The following is a 20,263-nucleotide window of genomic DNA, read 5'->3' as shown; positions in this document are numbered from 1 at the left end:
TAAGTCATCCAGTATCATTACACAAAGGCTCTTTTGCATACAAATGTTTTTTCACAGAAATGTATCATACAACATATACTATCAAACTTGTTTTTCAACTCTTAGTGGTTTGATGAACATGCTTTCATGTCAAAAAACATGTTTTTATATTTTTTAGTGATGGCTAGTATTCCTTTTTTTGAATACACCATCATTTATTTAATCTATTCCCTATTTTGGATATTTAAGCTGTCTTTGTATTTTCACCAGTATAAGCAATACTGTTATAGACATCTTTGTACATAAATATTGGTCTGTTCTCTTAATTCTTTTGTTTCGGTAAATTTCTGTAAGTACACTTGCTTGAATACACATACACACGTACGCATTTAAGGATCTGAAATTTATAGCCAAGTTAACTTCTAGAAAAGGTGGGCCCATTAGACTCAACCCAGTATTATTTCAACTCAGAGATAGGAATTACTCTTAATGGGAAGGAACATTAAAAAACCAAACAGAAGATACTTATTTCATTGTCATAGCCTAGATGACTAGGCAGTGTAAATTGTCTGAATTTAGATGTCCCCCTCTCCCCACCAGACCTAACACAAATTAGACCTGCCATTAATTGACATGTAAATTCTGTATTAAAAGAAAGTCGCATTAAAAAATACTCACATTTCTAAATATTACGAAAGTATATACATTTCTGTATATTATGGACAGACCCTGATTTAGTTTTCAAATCTGATGTTCAGAGAAAATTATTGGCAAGTGTGGAACCTGAACAAGAAATCTTTTCTTTGACCCTTGGTTTCTTTACCTGTTAAATGATTATAATAAAGTGATTATATTACTTATCCTTTCATTCATTTTTAAAAAGTCACTACCTATAATCATTTGTACCACAAATTGAACATGTAATGTTTTAAGTTTATGCCTTTTATTTTATATAACAGAAGCAACATTTGTTGAAAATCTAAGATAATTCAGGTCATTTTTATATCTTGCTTCTTGAAAGCCTCTGACATGTTTGTTCTCATACCTAGCGCCCCCGAATATTGCTGGAATGGATGAGTCCCAGGATTTCACCGTGTTACGGAACAGACAAGTGACATTGGAATGCAAATCAGATGCAGTGCCCCCACCTGTAATCACTTGGCTTAAAAATGGAGAACGGTTACAGGTAAGTCTTGCTAAGTTCCACACACCCATTTTGAGAAAAAAAATCAGCTGTAGAATCTTTACCAAAGAGGGTAGACAAAACCAAACAATAACAGGCTACTGTTATTCAACATTGAAGGAGTGGGCATAGGGTCTTTTAATCACCCTTCTTTTCTCTTCTCTTCTTGGGCAGTTATTAACTAGTTATGGGTCAAAAGACAGGTATTTTCATTCAGACACTGTAATTTGGCCCAAGTATGTATCTCCTGGAGTCTGTGGATTAAAATGATTTGAAATACTCAGCTATTTCTTTAATTGAGGGAGAAGAAATCATCAGAAGAACTGATCTGTCCTGCCAAGTTTCGTGGGCAAATTCATACTAAATTTTTCTGGAATAAACTGGGACTCAGCTGAGGAGGGACCCCCAGGAACTAAGTGATACCCTTGGATACCAGGAATATAGGACTGGCTCTCTAAAGCTTCCCATGGTCATGTGATATCTATGTGCTGTCACAGAGTGTCACAGCCCAGGATCCTAAATAGCCTTTTAGGGTTGGCTCAAAGCCTTGATTTTGAATGCTTGGATTGTTCTTATCCTACTAGTTACTTATGCCTTTTTTCCCCTTTTGATCTTCCTCATCCTATTAATATAACCTACTGTGTTACACTGTGCCTAATTATAAAGGGAGATTAAATCCCCTAACACCTGAAGCAGAAGGACTTCTACCATCACCAAACCATACCAAAGGACCAAAACCAGACTGGATTCTAACAGTTAGTTACATGCTAAATTATGGTTATCACTTAAACTTCCTGTGCCTCAGTTTTTCTATTTATTGTACCCTTGTATAATGGTAGGTGCTAACCCCACTTAGCTCACAAAATCTTTCATATTCTGACTTTTTCTCCATTGTTTTATTTCCCATGTTTCACTCAAAACTATTAGGTGTTCAGGGGTGCCTAGGTGGTATAGTCAGTTAAGTATTTGGCTCATGGCCATGATCTCAGGGCCATAGGACTAAACCCCACAACGGGCTCCATATTCAGTGTGGAATCTGCTTGAGATTCTCTCTCCCTCTCTCCCTCCCTAATCACTGCTTGCATACATATGCACTCTCCCTCTCTCTTAAAAATAAAAATAAAAACTAATAGGTGTTCAGATAAAGACTGAGTGAATGTTGATGATAGAGAAGCTTAGACTAATCCCTGCTATGACCATGTGATGTTAGTACTGGGACAGGGTGAGTTCAACAGTTATTAAAAAATAGATGAGTTCAGTTTGAGATATTTTGAATGTGAATTACCAATATATTATCCAAGTGGAGATTTTAAAAAGACCTAAGAAATATGGGCCCCTATTTCATCAAAAATGTCTTCAACTTGATAGTCCTCCCTGGTATGACCATAGGTTTGTATGAAGTTGACCAGGAAGCATAAAGTGTAAGATAACCTGTAAATGAGAATAGAGCATAAGGCAACACTAATAATTATCATGTGAGCAATGGAAAAAGAAAAGAAGACCAGAACTGAGAAGGAGGACTCAAAGAGATAGAATTAAGAATAGGAGACACTGGTGTACTAAAAGCCAAGAAAAAGAGAAGGTGTGGTTAACAGAGTCCGTTAAGATATAAATTAAGTTGTGTCTTGGTTTTGACAATACAAAGAAGTGGTTCAAGATCAGAACAATGGTTCTTCAATAGAGTGATCAAAGGAAAAGATAGGTTACAGTAGTTGGGGGAGTTAAGAGAGAAGAGGGAATGGAAATAATTATGAACTATTCTTGAAATGTAAAAGATTTTCTATGTTTAATTTACTGAAAGAAAGAGACTAAAGAGATATTGTAGTGAGAAAGAGAAGTTTATAGGATAACGTGTGTTCGACAGAGAAGGAATGGGCCCCTGGTCACAGGTGAAGAGGTTGGCCTTGGACAGAATGGCTAACCTTTTCTACAGAGATGGAAAAATAGGAAAGTTATATTCACATGTAAGATGGGAGGAAAAGAGAACTGCAGGAACGGGGCTTTGGTTTTCTGCATGGAGTAGGAAACAAGAACATCAGCTGAGAATAAGATTCCATCTGAAGGAGGAGGTCAGATTTGGAAGACTCACTGGTGGCCAATGAGAAGAGAACCAGAGAAAATGTTAGTGAGACTTGATGAGTTAGCAGAACTCAAAGGTGAAACAAAAACCTTTAAAAAATCAACTCTGAAATTTTTTATTAGCCTAAAACCCTGCTATACCCATATAAAAAGGGTACACATACATGTTTTATAGAACTTAACCTATATGTTTAAGAAATCACTTATTATCGTCAGAGGCAATAAAATTCTATCACTAAGAGCCCCTATGGCAACGAAAGGCCTAGACATGGACACCAGGGTGGCTCAGTTAGTTAAACATCTGCCTGCAGCTCAGGTCATGATCCCAGGATCCCGGGATCCAGCTCCAGGATGGACTCTCTGCTCAGAAGGGAAGTCTGCTTCTCCCTCTGCCTCTCCTGCTTGTGCTCTTTTTCCCTCAAATAAATAAACAAAGAAAAGAAAAGGAAAGAAAGGCCTAGAGAAAATACATAATCTCATAAAATGAATAGAGCTGGACTGCATATTTTAGTATGACCAACTTTTTTCATTAGAAATATACAGTTGGCCCTTGAATAGCAGGGAGGTTAGAGGCACTGATCCCCATCTGATCCCCATCACACACAGTCGGAAATCGGCATATAACTTTGGACTCTCCCAGAATTTTACTAATGATCTATTGTTGACCCAATGCTTTACCAATAACATAGTTGATCAACATATATTTTGTATATTATATATACTATATATTCTATTTTTACAATAAAGTAAGCTAGAAAAAATAAAACATCATTATCAAAATCATAAGGAAGAGAAAATACATTTACAGTACTGCATTGTATGTATTGAAAGAAATCCACACGTAAATGGACCCCTGCAGTTTGAACATCAACTGTGCATCTATCTGGGACAGAGCCCATATGGCAGAAAAATCTTATTTAGGTTCTCCCTGAAGTAGTTCTTTCTTTGGTTCAACCAGAAAATATCAGTCTTCTATGCTACCTGGCATTTCTTAATGATTATGAACATCATGAATCTTAATTTATACAAGACTAATTGTTTACATCTATTTTCCGTAATGAACTTAATAGCAAAGATTAGGTTTCATGGTCTCTATATTTTCATAATTCTTGATTATGTGCCTGGGCACAAAATAAATGCTTAACAAATATGTGTAGACTAAAATCATTTATTTAATTATTTTTAAACTGTTAAAGGATCATTATTTCCTATAAGCAAAGTCAATTTATTAGTCATGGAGCTTTCAGTTGTAAGTGACAGAACTCAAACTCAAAGCAGCTTAAATTTTTTTAAAGGCATTTATTACCTACAGTGATTAGTGAATTTAGGTTTTAGGTATTACTAGAGGTTCTCCTCATGTAATCAAGCATCGATGTTGTTTTTTTCTCTGACTCTCAACTCTGCTTGCTTTGTTTTGTATTCAGAGCTGTGCATACATGGTGATAAGACTTCCACCAGACTATGTCATCGTCACTTACCTGATACCAATAAAAAGAGCATGTCTTATTCCCCAACACTTATAACAGTGTCCTGCAGAGGGCTCTCAGGGGCCCAGCTTGAGTTACCTGCTCATTCTTGAGTATCTGGATCATTGTGGCTTGGAGAACTGGGAATATTTGATTGTGCCTTTGCCTTAAGTACACTCCCAGAAATAGTTCCCTAGGGGTTTTGATCCCAGGATAATGCTAGGGGTTGCAGACAAAGCATGGTGGAAGACAGGCAAGCCACAGCTTGCTATACTTACTTTTTGATGTTAAAAAGTATTTTATTCTATTTTCCTAACATCTTAATCGTAAATTTTACTTGCTGAATCCAGGCAACACCTCGAGTACGAATCCTATCTGGAGGGAGATACTTGCAAGTTAATAATGCAGATCTAAATGATACAGCCAATTATACTTGTGTAGCCAGCAACATTGCAGGAAAGACTACAAGGGAATTTATTCTCACTGTAAATGGTAAGAAAAATTAATAATCGTTTCACAATTTAAGAATTTAGTCAAGGGCATTCAAATAAATGATAACATTTTTGTTTCTTGTGGGCACACTCAGTGAATTTTGGTAGTTATCTTATTTTTTGAAAAAGACAACAGGTAGTATTTGTATTATGGCTATATTCAAACCATATTTCAAAAAAAAGTAAAGATACATTATCTTAGAGGATAATATATGTCCAGTTGTTATCAGTATATCCTGACAATTTGTGTCATTCAGATAAGAGCCATTGAGAAAGTCACACTAAATCTCTGGATGACAAGTGCTTCACTATTTAGTTCACCTTTATAGATGTTGATGTTTGAGTATATATTACTAGACCAAGACTGACACAGGACTATGATTCTCTTAAATCTAAAATCTGAACATTAAAATTTGCCAATATTTGGAAAGATAATACAGTCTTTTCCCCAAAACAGTCTCTTTGGTTTTTTAATATATGAAACTTTACAGGATATTGGGCGACCCGCACAACTAATATCTCTAATACTAAAATTAAAATTCAAGTTTTCTATTCCCATATGAACTCAATGCTTAATAAAATACATGCTCTGAGACTTGCATGATTAATCACAGATGTGCTTTTCATTAGAACAGCCCGCTTTCTGTTCTTTATTTAAAGTGAAGTTGTTCCAGTGTTAACATTCTCAGACCATTATTTGGCCAAAGAGAAATAAGAAATATCATCTTTAATTTGCATCAGACCAGAGCTGATTTTTATTCAAGCGTCTCTCCTACAAAGCCAAATTTCACACACCATATCAAGGATTTAAAACCTCCTTCCCCCCACCTGTGCTTTATTTTTAAACACTAAGGATCTTGAATAAGACCTTAGGAATTAAACCCCAATTCTGTTTATACTAACCTGAATTAGCTGTAGGCAAAGCTACACAGTTGACTCAAAGCTAACCTTGTTATTACCTCTTCAGAGTCTTAGCTCAGGCTATGTTGTTAATATGAATGAAGTTTTCCACATGCATCTCTTGTGCAGTTCCTCCAAACATAAAGAGTGGCCCCCAGAGTGTTGTCATTCACTTAAATATGTCAGCTGTATTGGAATGCCTTGCTGAGGGTGTGCCAGCCCCACGGATAACGTGGAGAAAGGATGGAGCTGTTCTATCTGCAAGTCATGCAAGGTAACAGTTCTAGAAAAGGATGAAAAATACTGTAATAACTGAAATAGAAATTCCTAAATCTTTTTTTTCCAGTGTATAATTTTAGTCTTGTTACATTTAATATTAGTTTCTTCATCTTAATATGAGAACCAAACTAATGCTATTTTTAAAGCATAATCCTAAGGCTCATAGCCAGAGCATAATGATTGTAATTCACCCAAGATCATAAGTCTATCTGCTATGCACCTTTGTGGGATACCCCTTTTTTCCACCAAGGGTATTGCAAATTTCTAAAACAGGAAAAAGACTAAAAATGGATTTAACTAAGTCTTTTAAAAATACTTTCAGTCAGGGGATCCCTGGGTGGCGCAGCGGTTTAGCGCCTGCCTTTGGCCCAGGGCGTGATCCTGGAGACCCGGGATCGAATCCCACGTCGGGCTCCCGGTGCATGGAGCCTGCTTCTCCCTCTGCCTGTGTCTCTGCCTCTCTCTCTCCCTCACTGTGTGCCTATCATAAATAAATAAAATTTAAAAAAAAATACTTTCAGTCAGAGGAAATAGGTGGGCGTATGGGGTAACTGGCGGATGGACATTAAGGAAGGCACATGATGTAATGAGCACTGGATGTTATATGCAACTGATGAATAACTGCACTCTACTTCTGAAACTAATGATACACTATATGTTAATTGAATGTAAATAAAATAATAAAAAAATAAAATTCTGGTTTTAAAACTTAAAAAAAAAATACTTTCAGTCAAAATGCAAATAATCAGAAAAGGTTGATTCCAGGAACTTTGCCTGTGATCTTTCTTGTAGATACTCCATCTTGGAAAATGGATTCCTTCATATCCAGTCAGCACATGTCACAGATACTGGGCGATATTTGTGTATGGCTACCAATGCTGCTGGAACAGACCGCAGGCGAATAGATTTACAGGTCCACGGTAAATATACTTGTATGAACAGCATCTAATCTTTGGGTTAAATATCCTTTGATAGCTGAAACCCGTGAGATCATATAGATCTCCAGGGCAATGTAAAGGTACCACACTCTTGTAAATGGTCAAGACCCATGTTTCTCCTCATTGTGGCTAGCAGCATCACAGCACTAAATTCACAGAGCCTTATTGTGTTTGCAACTACGGAGCAAGTTACCAGTGATTAATTACACTCTGGCAGAAATATTACAGATGGCATACTATCTGCTGAATGTCTTTCCCTCTTATTTGCTGACTTTGTTTTAGTTCCTCCATCCATTGCTCTGGGTCCTACCAACATAACTGTAACAGTAAATGTTCAAACTACTCTGGCTTGTGAGGCTGCTGGGATACCAAAACCATCGATCAAATGGAAGAAAAATGGGCATCTTCTTAATGTGGATCAAAATCAGAATTCATACAGGTAAGGAATAATTTAACTGAAAATCCTACCTATTATTTAAAAACATGATTTTTTAAAAAATTATTTCCTATCAGTGGGGACAGTGTGTGTGTGTGTGTGTATATATATATATATATATATATATATATATATATATATATATATAAAGTATGGAGAATTAGCTAGTATCTAGAGAGTATATATTTTTCCTAATGTGGAATTAGTTTCTCAACCTAAAAGCTTTTTATGAATTATTGCTTCAACTTTTCTGTTGATAAGCTGATGGTCAGAGATACAAGATATCTACCTTGTAGATACAAGGTTAGATTCCTATTCTGCTTTATTTTTTTCAGCACCTTTTGGAATTTTATAAAAACAAAGAATGAAAATATTTGATATAAGGGAAGAATACTTTGTAAAAATAATACCATCTTTAGCTGTAGAATAAAAATGAAATTCTGAACCTTGAAATAACTTAGGTATTTTGGTAGCATGTGTGAGGAGGAAAAACATCATTTCCTCTAATTTTTTGCATTCCTCTGGCTTTACTTCCAGTAGTTCATAATATGACAACATATGTTTTTTAAAAACTAACCTTTTAATCACTAGGAATTTCTGATGTTTAAATGAGTATCATTTCTTGTATCTCAATTAAGTTAACAGGTATCTTGTCAAAGGAATTGCCATAAATACTAAAAACAAATATTCTTGTAAATGTACTTTGACAATAATCAATTCTTATACATCAGGAAATAGGAAACTAGAAGTTTTTCCCTTGAAATTCTGATTTTGCTCTCTCTTTCTCAACATTTTAATCTTTGGGTACTGAGAGTCTAATGACTTGAAGGTATACATTATGTAGAAAATGTTCATTACCATTGAATTAAAAAGCATGTCAAATGTATTCCCGTTGAATTAAATCATTTTTGTTCTACTAGTGCACACTTTGAAGTAAGAAATAGTTATTGAGATTTACTTTGAATAACATATGTATATTTACTAAATCTCTTGAACAATTGAAGTGTCCAGATAACTTTAGTTTCGAATTGGTTAAAAGTTAGGGAAAAGACTTATACACGTAAGGAAACATGTGAAGTAAGGCAATATGTAGGACAGATGGATTTGTAATTATTTGTCTGTCAATGGAAATAATCAAATACCGATCTGCAAAGTTATTCTGAAATTTAGAGATCATTTATGTGAAGCAGTTGAGATGGTGCCAGAATGTATTCAATGCTCAGTAAACACTGGCTATCATCAATATGCTCATTTCAATATGTATTTCACTTTTAAGACAGCAAGGTTGATCATGATATAAGCAATCAGAAAACGCAAGATTCCCTCATCAAACAATTCTTCTACCCAGCTGTTTCCTGTAAATCTCAGTTGTAGCTCTATTAATCCATTGCCCATATTAAAAAAAAAAAAGTCTGACACATGAACTATCAGAAAGATTCCTTATTTTAACACAAGGAAAGAATTCCATTTTCCTCAATTCAGAATATGGTACCGTATTGAGCCAACATTTATGGAAACTGATATATGATACATCATTGCTTTGAAATCTTTCTTCTAGGCTCCTTTCTTCAGGTTCACTAGTAATTATTTCACCTTCTGTGGATGACACTGCAACCTATGAGTGCACCGTGACAAATGATGCCGGAGAGGATCAGAGGACTGTGGATCTCACTGTCCAAGGTACAACTGGCTTAGTATGTAGATTGGTAGCTCTTATAATGATACATTTCATTATTCCACTAATCCACAGGAGAGTTTCCTTCTCCATTTACTATGATGAGGCTTGGAAATCTGAAAGGGTTGGAAATGTGTACTTTCTTACTATTGTTATTATTGTTGTAGTTCCACCTTCCATAGCTGATGAGCCTACGGACCTCCTAGTAACCAAACATGCCCCAACAATAATTACCTGCACTGCTTCAGGAGTTCCATTTCCCTCAATTCACTGGACAAAAAATGGGATAAGACTACTTCCCAGGGGAGATGGTTATAGAATTCTTTCCTCAGGTAAGACCAAGCTCAGGTAATTACACATCTATGATTAGATTAATTATTAATGGATGGCCTTACCTGGCCTTTTGTTGCACCAAAATAAAATACATTTTCATTCCTAGACCTACACATCTGGAAAAAAAAGTACAGTTAGAGTAGGAAGGGGAACTAGACTAAGGGAGAGGGAAAAAATCTGGAAGCAATGATAATGGAATGTAATAAGCATGATCACTGGAATTTTATGTGCATATTTACTAACCTTGAGGTTTCACAAATTCACTGGTTGCCTTTGAGTGAACCACACTCTTTCCATTGGCCAAAAAGAACCTCCATTCATTCAACAAACATATAATTCCTAAAATAAGTTATATACTCCACTGAGTTTCTGAGGATATAAAATTAGGAGGATTCTTGTTCTCAAGGTTTTTATAACTGAGCAGGTAAGGCTAGGTGATAAGTGCTAAGATGGATAATTTTTGAGAGTGGTAGTAGCCATCATTTATAAAATTTATGTATTGAAAGAGAAAAAAATAATTCACCTAAATGAAAAAGGTAGTTCACTTGGAAAAGTACACTAAAGATAAACTAAAGTAGTAACTAACATCCTCCTGGGGCTTTATGCATCTGTGCATATTATTTTAAGGGAGTTTGTTTATTTTTTCGATAGAAGGGAAATAATGGAAGATTGTTCACAGGGTAGAACTTAGTTTTCCAAGCCAAGTATTTTGGCTGTCTCAAAATGTGTATAGATTTTGATTGGTAGCAATTAAAAGCATAAACTAGAAATTACCCTTCAGCACAAGGTATTGTATTAAGAGAACAGGTTGGAACTTTCTCAAAATATTAAACAAGAGTTACCATGTGACCCAGCAGCTCCATTCCTAGGCATCTAACCGGAAAAATGAAAACATATGTCCACATGAAGACTTGTATGGAAATGTTCATACAGCATTATTCACAATATTGCTGTAAACAATCCAAATGTCCATCAACAGATAAAAGAATAAACAAAATGTGGATAATCCACACAATCAAATTCTCTATCAATAAAATGGAACAAAAATATTGGCACATGCTACAACAGACGAAACTCAAAACCTGTGCTCACGGTGAAAGAAGTCAAACACAAAGAACATCTGTATGATTGCATCTGCATGCAATGTTCAGCAAATGTAAATATACGGAGAATAAGAAGAAATTAGTGTTTGTGAGGGGCTAGGGCTGATGAGAATGAGAAGTGACTATAAATGGAATAGATTTCTTTTTAAAGGGATAATAGAAATGTTCTCAAGATTAGATTGTGATAGTTGCACAACTCTATAAATATACTAAAAATTATTAAATTGTACATTTAAGTGGGTGAATCTTATGGCACGTAAATTTTGCCTAAAGAAAGCTATTAATAATGATTAAAAGGCACTGTGTTAGGCCCTTCAGGGTGTACAAGTATGAGTATAAGCCAAGCACCACTGTGCTATGAGGATGAAAAAACAAAATCAGAGAGACCTCGTTTATCGAACCAGAAAAATGGTTGCAGAAAAATGGACACACTGTGCATAAAACTTTTTTCCTTTTTAGGAGCAATTGAAATATTTGCGACTCAGTTAAACCATGCTGGAAGATATACGTGTATCGCCAGGAATGCAGCTGGTTCTGCACATCGACATGTGACCCTTTATGTCCAGGGTATGAAAGGTTACTTAATTCATTAAAAGTTTGTTTTTTCTTCAAGTTATGTTTATTCTTGAAAGAATGTACTGTCTAGAGCTACGAACCACAGTAATATAATATCTTGGGGATATGAAAGACTAATAGGTATTATCCAATAAAAAAAATGAAAAATCACACAAAACAATCCCTAAATTATTTTTTTTTCTTGAACTTCTATAATCTGTTGTTGCTTCTAGTCTTCTAATGGGGTTCTTCTAATGGAAACTTCCTACAGTAGCAAGACTCAAAATATGTAATATGGCCAATATTCTCTTTTCCCTTGGACAATCAGATCACTAACAATTTGGAAATACAAATCTGGGCCTGTTTAACTTCATGGCTACTTTTAGACATTTCTGCCGCTAACTTTGCTTTTTCTGCCATTGCTTTTTCTGTTGGTTCTTATAGAGCCTCCAGTCATTCAGCCTCAGCCAAGTGAGCTAGACGTCATTGTAAACAATCCCATTTTATTACCTTGTGAAGCAACAGGGACACCGAGTCCTTTCATTACTTGGCAAAAAGAAGGCATCAATGTTATCACTTCAGGTACACTGTTTCTATCAAGAAAATTACAGCAAATCAGTGTTTTATGATTCATAAGTCAGTATGATTTTTTTAATGAAAGCTTTTAATAAAAATTCTTCTCACTGTGCTTTCATAACTGATGTAGGCAAAAGTCATACAGTTCTTCCTAATGGTGGCTTGCAGATCTCCAGAGCTGTCAGAGAAGATGCTGGCACTTACATGTGTGTGGCTCAGAATCCAGCTGGCACAGCCTTAGGCAAAATCAAATTAAATGTTCAAGGTACCTAAATAATAAATTTCTATGTCTTCATTGCAAAGATGCTCATGACAATGTATATCAAAATTCATCTATCTAAAATAACAATGCTGCCATAGTTCTCAACATTCTTAGTTTACATTATATAACGTGTTTTCCTATTACCCTTATGAAGAAGAAAATGTAATGTTTGGGGGGGGTTGTTCATTGTTTAAATAAGAAAACTGAGGCATCTCGTTTTATTTTGGATTTCTATGAACTTCATATGGTGCTGTTTCATTGTAGTACATATTTAAGGCAATTTTTATTTTTATTTTTATTTTATTTTATTTTTTAAGGCAATTTTTAAAACATCATCTTTATAATACCACATTGGATACAATATGACACACTAGATTGTAATGTCAACTTAAAAAACAAATCATACATTTTTAAAAATCATAAATAAAAAATCATAAAACAAAGAAAATGTAGTAGTTAACAAACTTGATGGGAAAAATTATTCTGTAGATAAAGGAAGGTCTTTTCATATTTGACTATTATTTTCTTGACATAATATTGATATCTTGCGTGCATTGTTTTTGTGAATGAAAAAGTGACCTGGAAGTAGGTTCTGAGTTTCTGAATTTCCATTAGCTGATGTTGAATTTCCTTATAGTGTGATTTTCCTATGGTAAATTACTAAGGTAAGGCTTACTTAACTGCACGTTATAAATCTAGTTTCTTTATATTTTTAACATTTTCTCAACAAATATTTATTGGAATAATAAGTGGAAATACATTGAACATTACAGACATGATCCTTCCCTTATGGTATCCAGAAGGAAAAAAACTAAATTACCAAATAAATTAAATAATTCCAAATTCTGACACATGCTAAGCAGGAAAAAAAAGGCTGAGATGGAGAATAATGGGGGAAATGTGGGGACCACTTTACATTAGTGGTTAAAGTAGGCTTTAAGAAGTAGGCTTCTGGGACACCTAGGTGACTCAATGGTTGAGCATCTGCCTTTGGCTCAGGTCATGATCCTGGGGTCCAGGGATCGAGTCCCACATCAGGCTCCCTGCAGGAAGCCTGCTTCTCCCTCTGCCTATGTCTCTGCCTCCCTCTGTGTATCTCTCATGAGTAAATAAATACAACAATTAAAAAGAAGGAGAAGAAGAAGAGGAAAACAAAGACGGCTTCTCTGAAGGGTACCATTTAGAAGGAGGTGGAGGAGGAGAAGGAGAAGGGGAAGGGGAAGGGGAAAGAGATGACTTCTCTGAAAGGGTACCATTTAGGCTGAGACCTGAATGCTGAGCTAGGATGAGCCATACAAAGGTGGCAGACTATCCAACGGAGAGAGGACATCATGAGCCATGACCCCACGACAGGAAAGAGTAAGAAAAGAAGCATGCCAGTGTGGTAGAGAGTGGTGGAAAAGGAGAAGGTTGGCAAAATGTGAAGAAAGTCAGAAAAGAAGGTGGATCAATGCATGGAGGGTCAGAAGGACCACACAAAGGTTATATTTTCTTCTCTATGCAGTGGGAAGCCCTTTAAGGGTTCAACCAAGATGCTTATTTGGGTTTAGGAAGATCTCTTTTGCTGCTCTGTAGGTGTTGGTTTAGAGAAGGGGCAAGACTAGAGCTGGAGGAATTATTCAGGTCCTCTTGGCAAGATGCTACAGCCTGGCTAGGAGTGAGAGTGGCTGTGTAAGTTGCAGGGGTAAATGGAAAAAAAAAACGTGATGGATTTAAGATACTTCTGGAGGTGTAACTGCCAGGATGACTGATGAATCAGATTTGGGAGGTCAGGAAAAGAGAGGAATTAATGATGTTTCCTGGGCTTTGGGCTTGAGCTAATGAGTAGGTAATAGTGCCATGGGGGAACGCAAGGGGAGGAACTGGCTTTGGAGGAAGGAAAACATGATTTCTGATAGATCCTATGAGATATGGGAACATATTAGAAATCCTAGTGGAGATATCAAATTGAGTTGACTATTGATGGATTCAGAGCTCAAGGGAGAAGTATAGTGTAAGATATAAATTTGGAAGTTATCAGTGTATTTCAGTCCACAAGACTGGGTCAGAATTTGGACAGAAAAAAAAAGCTAAGGACAAAGACCCAGAACTCTGCATTGTTTAAAAGTCTGAGAAAAGAGAGGATGCTGAAATACAAAGGAGCCGGCAGAGATGTTAGAGGAAAGCCAGATGAAGGCTAGGAGAGGAGAGTGTTTCAAGAAAAAGGGAGTGGACAATTTGTTTAATGCCGGTGAGAGGTCAGTTAGATAAGGACCCATAAATATTCATTGGCCTTGGCAACATGGAAGTCATGGAAAGAACAATTACATATAGGAGGGGTTTTTCCTTCAACAATTGATTAAAATCATTGACATGAGCAATTATGGGACAAAGAAACACATTAAATGATTAATAGCATTTCAACATTTCAAAAACACCCAGAGATAACCTCATGCTTTAGAGGTATGAAAATTCTGAACCAAATCTCCCTCCTTGCAGATACCATATATGTAATGGAAAGCACAAACCGAAGCAAATGATGTTGGCTGATACAAGTAATTTTAACATGGTTATTCATATTTTTTCACAACTGAGTGATTTTATTTTACTCAGCACTGTTAGTGTATTTTAAAATCTTGGGACGCCTGGGTGGCTCAGCAGTTGAACATCTGCCTTTGGCTCAGAGCATGATCCTGGATTCCTGGGTTCGAGTCTTGCGCCGGGCTCCCTGCATTGGAGCCTGCTTCTCTTCCCTCTGCCTGTGTCTCTACCTCTGTGTGTGTGTGTGTGTGTGTGTGTGTGTGTGTGTGTGTGTGTCTCATGAATAAATAAATAAAATCTTTTAAAAATAAAATAAAATCTTGTCTCAGGGTTCCTGAGTGGCTCAGTCAGTTAAGCATTTGACTTCAGTTCAGGGTCCTGGGATGGAGCCCCATGCTGAGTGGGGGAGCCTGTTTCTCCCTCTTTTTGCTCTCTCCCTTTCTGTTCCTCAAATAAATGCATAAACTCTTTAAAAATAAATAAATAAAATAAAATTATATCTCCATGTTATTGACCATTTCTCCATATGCTCTGTAGACATGACAGATAGTCTAGGTCCCCAGGACTTACTATGCACAGGCATTATTTGGATCAGTGGAGCTCTCAGGGATCTCACTTCTGATTCCATTTCTGAGTCAGTATGTGGTAACAATGAATATTGTTTGCCTTGTTCCTCTCTTAAGCTTTCTTGAATGGGTGGTAGTTTTTTGGTGGGTTTTGCCTGCACGTGCTTAAAGGGATATTTTTACTGTCACTGTTGTCCTCTGTACCTTGTCACTGTCTCGGGACTTGCATTGACACGGATGGATCATCCTCTCCTTTCTTTCAGATGTGCTTGCGGTCAGTTGTTCCTTACTTATGTTTGTTCCCTCATAATCATTTAATATTTCTTTAAATCTCAGTAAAATATCCAATACCTAAGAGGTAATCAACCTACCAGAAACATTAGGAAGAGAACACCTTTATCATAAGCCCTTCCACAGCTTTTGGAAGAAGTGGGAAGCATTTTATATATATAATTCTTTTCCATGATCTATTCACGTATTTTTTCAGTCACTAAAACAATACGTTGTTAAATATGGCCACTGTATTGGAAACACTAAGCACTATAGGAAACGCTTGAGTAAAAGTATGTCTGAGCAGTTGAATAATTTCCAAACTATGAAAGGGACTTTCTGAAAGTTTAAGTAGCTGAAGTCAATCACATAATACAGTACCTTAAAGAAAATGCCTCTGTTGGCACCATCTAAATTTTCTAGGCATGCAGTGCCTCAGGAATATACATTTATGTCCTCATTTAAAATTGATGATCATTTACATTTGTTAACTATGCAGAGAATAATTTTCCGAAAATGGCTCAAAGAATGTTCTTTTCTGGGACCCCTGGGTGGCTCAGCGGTTGACTGTATGCCTTTGGCTCAGGGCGTGATCCCAGGATCTGGGATCGAGTCCCACATCAGGCTCCTTCCATGAAGCCTGCTTCTCCCTCTGCCTAGGTCTCTGCCTCTCTCTCTCTCTCTTTCTGTCTCTCTCATAAATAAATAAAATCTTTTTAAATATTAAAAAAAAAGAATGTTCTTTTCCAATGAAAACAAAGTGTAGTAATCCTTTGGTGATAATATGGTAAAGTCAGGATTTTGTTTCTTTTTAGCATTACTTCACTTTGCTGAAGTACCACTGTACTGTGTATATGGTACATTGGTACATTTATGCTTTGTAGGTGATGTTTAAACTTCGTATTTTTCAGTTCCTCCAGTCATTAGCCCCCATCCAAAAGAATATATCACTGCTGTGGATAAGCCCATCTCCTTACCATGTGAGGCAGATGGCCTCCCAGCACCTGACATTACCTGGCATAAAGATGGGCATGCAATTGTGGAATCAATCCGCCAGCGCATCCTCAGCTCTGGGGCTCTGCAAATAGCATTCGCTCAGCCTGGTGATGCTGGCCAGTATACGTGCATGGCAGCGAATGTGGCAGGATCAAGCAGCATGAGCACCAAGCTCACTGTCCATGGTAAGTTATTTAACATTAATTATTTCAGTTGGCTACATTTCCATGGCAAAGAGGAAAGACCACCAAGAAAACATATGATGAAAGTCAAAGCCATGTAAAACCAGCAATCCAAAGTGGTGTGTGTGTGTGTGTGTGTGTGTGTGTGTGTGTGTGTGTGTGTGGCGCGTGTAGGTATACTTACCCTTATTGTTGCTTGTAATGGAAGGCTCTGATTATTTGTGTGAGTGAAAGAAAGGATATGATTATGTGTGTGTGAGAAAAATATTAAGTGAGCCAAAATAATTCATGTGTTGCCAATAATCCCTCTATTAGTATTTATACTTTGGCTATAGATCCCATTTATGGGATCCCATTTATGGGATCCATTTGTGCTTTGTGACTATTCTGCTCACTGCTCAAGTTGCAAATGATCTTCACTCAAAACCAATCTCCATATGAGCAGCATTATAAATACAGTATGAACCTAATGAGAGTTAGAAATCTATTCATTATTTTAAGGTAGCAAAATATTTACAAGTATAGTTTTGTAATGGAAAAAACTTTTTTTCTTTGTATTCCGACAACTAACAAAATATCTAAGGATCAGCATTGAAATATTTTAGTTGTTAATGTATATTTTAAGAGTAAAGATAAATACCTATTATTATTGGTGTGAGGACACAATAAGTAAATTAAACTCTTTCCAACTACTCTTTTCAGAGGTAACTCTGGTAATGATGGGTCTCTGCTTCTTCCTTTTTTAAAAAATTTGTGAAAGCTGTTTTTTATCTTCCAGGTGTGTTTGAATTTCCTACAACTTCATAAAGTGATGATTTCAAGCAAACACACTTTTAATTAAATAAATAAATAATGGCCCAAATTTTAAATCACCATTTATGGTTTTTTAAAATACTTTTCCTGGTTATACCTCCTTGCAATTCATATAATTGAACTAATCAATACATATCAGTTCTTTAGCTTCAAATAAATAAAACTCTTTCTCAAATTTGTAGAAATTTACCAAAATTGGCCATCTACTAAGCAACAAAGCATCAACAAAGCAATTATTAATATGATTTAAAAATAAGGCCACATTTCCTGCCCACAATGCAATAAAGCTAGAAACATGTAATAAACTTTAAATACCAAAACCTCAACCCCAGGTAAAGTTAAAAATACCATTTTAGTTAGCAAGTAGGTCAAAGAATATGTTTCATTTTCATACTATTTAAGAAAGAATAAAAATAAGGACACTACATATATCAAAATGTGTGGTGTGTGGGCCACAGTTAAAATCAAATCTAAAACCATAAACTTAAATTTTTCATTTTGAAAAAGAATGAAGTAAATGTACAAATTTTACAACTTTGTCACCACTAGTAAAATTGAAATATTAACCCCACAGTTAAAGGAGGTGATAAAAATACAGTATAAATTAATGTAAAATGTATCAAATATTTACAACATGCCATTCAGCAAAATAGATTTTTGTATTTTCCCTATTATCTGTGTTTGTGTGTATAATCATTCATATAAGATTTACTTACTCATATAATCAAAAAAATAATTTTTGCTGAACGTTACTTTTGTCCTGTCACTTTTCAAAATGTCATCAAAATTGATCTGTTTCTCACTGATATGTTTGAATAATTCCAAAAGTCATAGTTTTTGGAGGGAAGTGTATTTTTTACTTTTTGAGCAAAGTATTCTTAACCCTTTCAAGCCCTTTATTTAGAAGTAAGTAGTTTAGTTCCAAATCCACTACTAAAATAGTTGATCTTTCTCTATTGCCTGAATTCTGATCCAAAAAAATTTGAGGCATAGGAAGTATTTGTAGAGAGTTCTGAAATTACTAAAAACTTCCTCTGTGGCAGTATAAAGAAAGTTGAATAAATGTCTTGCCTTGGTTTTACTTGCATTTGTTATAACACATGAAATACTACAATAAATTTTTTTCCATAGCATTTTGTGATATTCAATTTGGGGTGTGTATTTCACAGTGTGTAAACTGGTGACTTTTATTAGTTTGTTCTCATAATAGGTCTGTGATACAAATCCAGTGATTGTACAACCATAAAACATTTTTGGATTTTGTTCTAAGTTTGTCTGTTTTACCTCACTGCAAGAAGTATAAGAAACTTAAGCAAAAGAAAGTGAGGAATCCAAATAAAATCTGAAGATTTCTAATCTAGTTCTATGTCATTTGTTTAGAAACTGATTGTAAATGTATTCAGCAAGTCCAAATCCAGTAGAGTTCTTGCTATAGGCATCTTTCATGTAATACAGATCAGTATCTTAATACATTTTTATTTTATGCTGTTTCCAGCAAAATTATCCTCAAAAGAGTCTTTGTGTCAGTTTTCAGTGTGAATAAGGATATTATTGAACTCAACATCCTGAATGACTATTTTTTTGAAACTTTTCTTAGTGCCTCCTAGAATTCAAAGTACAGATGTACACTACACGGTCAGTGAGAATTCACAAGCTCTTCTTCCATGCATGGCTGATGGAATCCCCACACCAGTAATTAACTGGAAAAAAGACAATGTTCTTTTAGCCAACTTGTTAGGAAAATATACTATTGAACCCTATGGAGAACTTATTCTGGAAAATGTTGTGGTAAGTTGAATAGCTATGTTAAGCAAGATTGGTAGTAATTTACCTTTTTACTTTTAGTAACTTAGCCTGGAAATATATTCTTTAATAATGAAAGAAAAATACTCTTACAAATTCAGGCCAAAAAATGAATTTTACACGTTTTGCTTTATGGCCCAGATCTAAGAATAATATTTAACAGATAGTAGGAACTCATAAAATGGCCTCCTTCTAAAATTATTTTATTTTTGTGGAAATCTGTTTATCAGGAAAAATTCTAAGTGCCTCTGTTGCATGCTTGTAACCATGTATGGGGATGATTAGAAGAGTGGAGATACAAGAATGTTTGATGTGTTATTAAGCAAATATGAAGAGCAGTTTTTGTATTCTTTTCAGGATTTTGAATGACCTTTTCTAATTATTGACAAGGAAACTGAAGTCTTAGAGATATATCCAAGCTAAGGTTTTTGAATATTCTCCGGTGGTACTTATGCAGTCTACAGAATAGTAGCTATCAGAAGCATCTCAGTTTTCCAGTGGTAGCCCACTTGAGGAAGAATCTGTATGCATACTACATGACTTTTTTAAAAATTTACTGTGTTTTGTGTGCTTGGCACCAAATAAGAAACATTATTAAAATGTGAATCACTTTCAGAGCTTTTGTGTAGATGTTATTCCTATTCATTGCCCTTCAAAATACCAAAACTTCATTACAAAATCTTTGTGGAATTAAATTGGAAAAAGTTAAAGAGTAAAATTGATTACATTCACTTTATAGTATAATTTCAGCCATTAGCCAGACTCCTGGGATTATCAGGTCAATAACCCTAGTAATAGGCTGTGTGAGTAGGCCCTAACTCAACCACAAGTGCCAGCAAAAATTGTATTTATTCAAAT

General features: G+C 35.5%; 1 protein-coding gene across 4 annotated transcripts in view; it reads left to right on the top strand.

Annotated features, from left to right (window-relative positions):
- Positions 1-20,263, top strand: part of HMCN1 (hemicentin 1) — a 458,239-nt gene that overhangs the window by 380,310 nt on the left and 57,666 nt on the right. For all 4 annotated transcript variants that reach the window (XM_072830872.1, XM_072830871.1, XM_072830875.1 and 1 more), the window contains 12 exons: positions 1,029-1,165; positions 5,058-5,199; positions 6,228-6,372; positions 7,170-7,297; positions 7,598-7,754; positions 9,310-9,431; positions 9,594-9,758; positions 11,322-11,429; positions 11,862-11,999; positions 12,124-12,258; positions 16,523-16,792; positions 19,200-19,390. In XM_072830872.1, the coding sequence (XP_072686973.1) occupies positions 1,029-1,165; positions 5,058-5,199; positions 6,228-6,372; positions 7,170-7,297; positions 7,598-7,754; positions 9,310-9,431; positions 9,594-9,758; positions 11,322-11,429; positions 11,862-11,999; positions 12,124-12,258; positions 16,523-16,792; positions 19,200-19,390 (1,838 nt within the window). The remainder of the gene's footprint in view (positions 1-1,028; positions 1,166-5,057; positions 5,200-6,227; positions 6,373-7,169; positions 7,298-7,597; positions 7,755-9,309; positions 9,432-9,593; positions 9,759-11,321; positions 11,430-11,861; positions 12,000-12,123; positions 12,259-16,522; positions 16,793-19,199; positions 19,391-20,263) is intronic.

This window comes from Canis lupus, chromosome 6 (assembly GCF_048164855.1).
Source record: "Canis lupus baileyi chromosome 6, mCanLup2.hap1, whole genome shotgun sequence".
Classification (NCBI taxonomy): Eukaryota; Metazoa; Chordata; class Mammalia; order Carnivora; family Canidae; genus Canis; species Canis lupus.
This window is presented reverse-complemented; position numbering and strand designations above follow the sequence as displayed.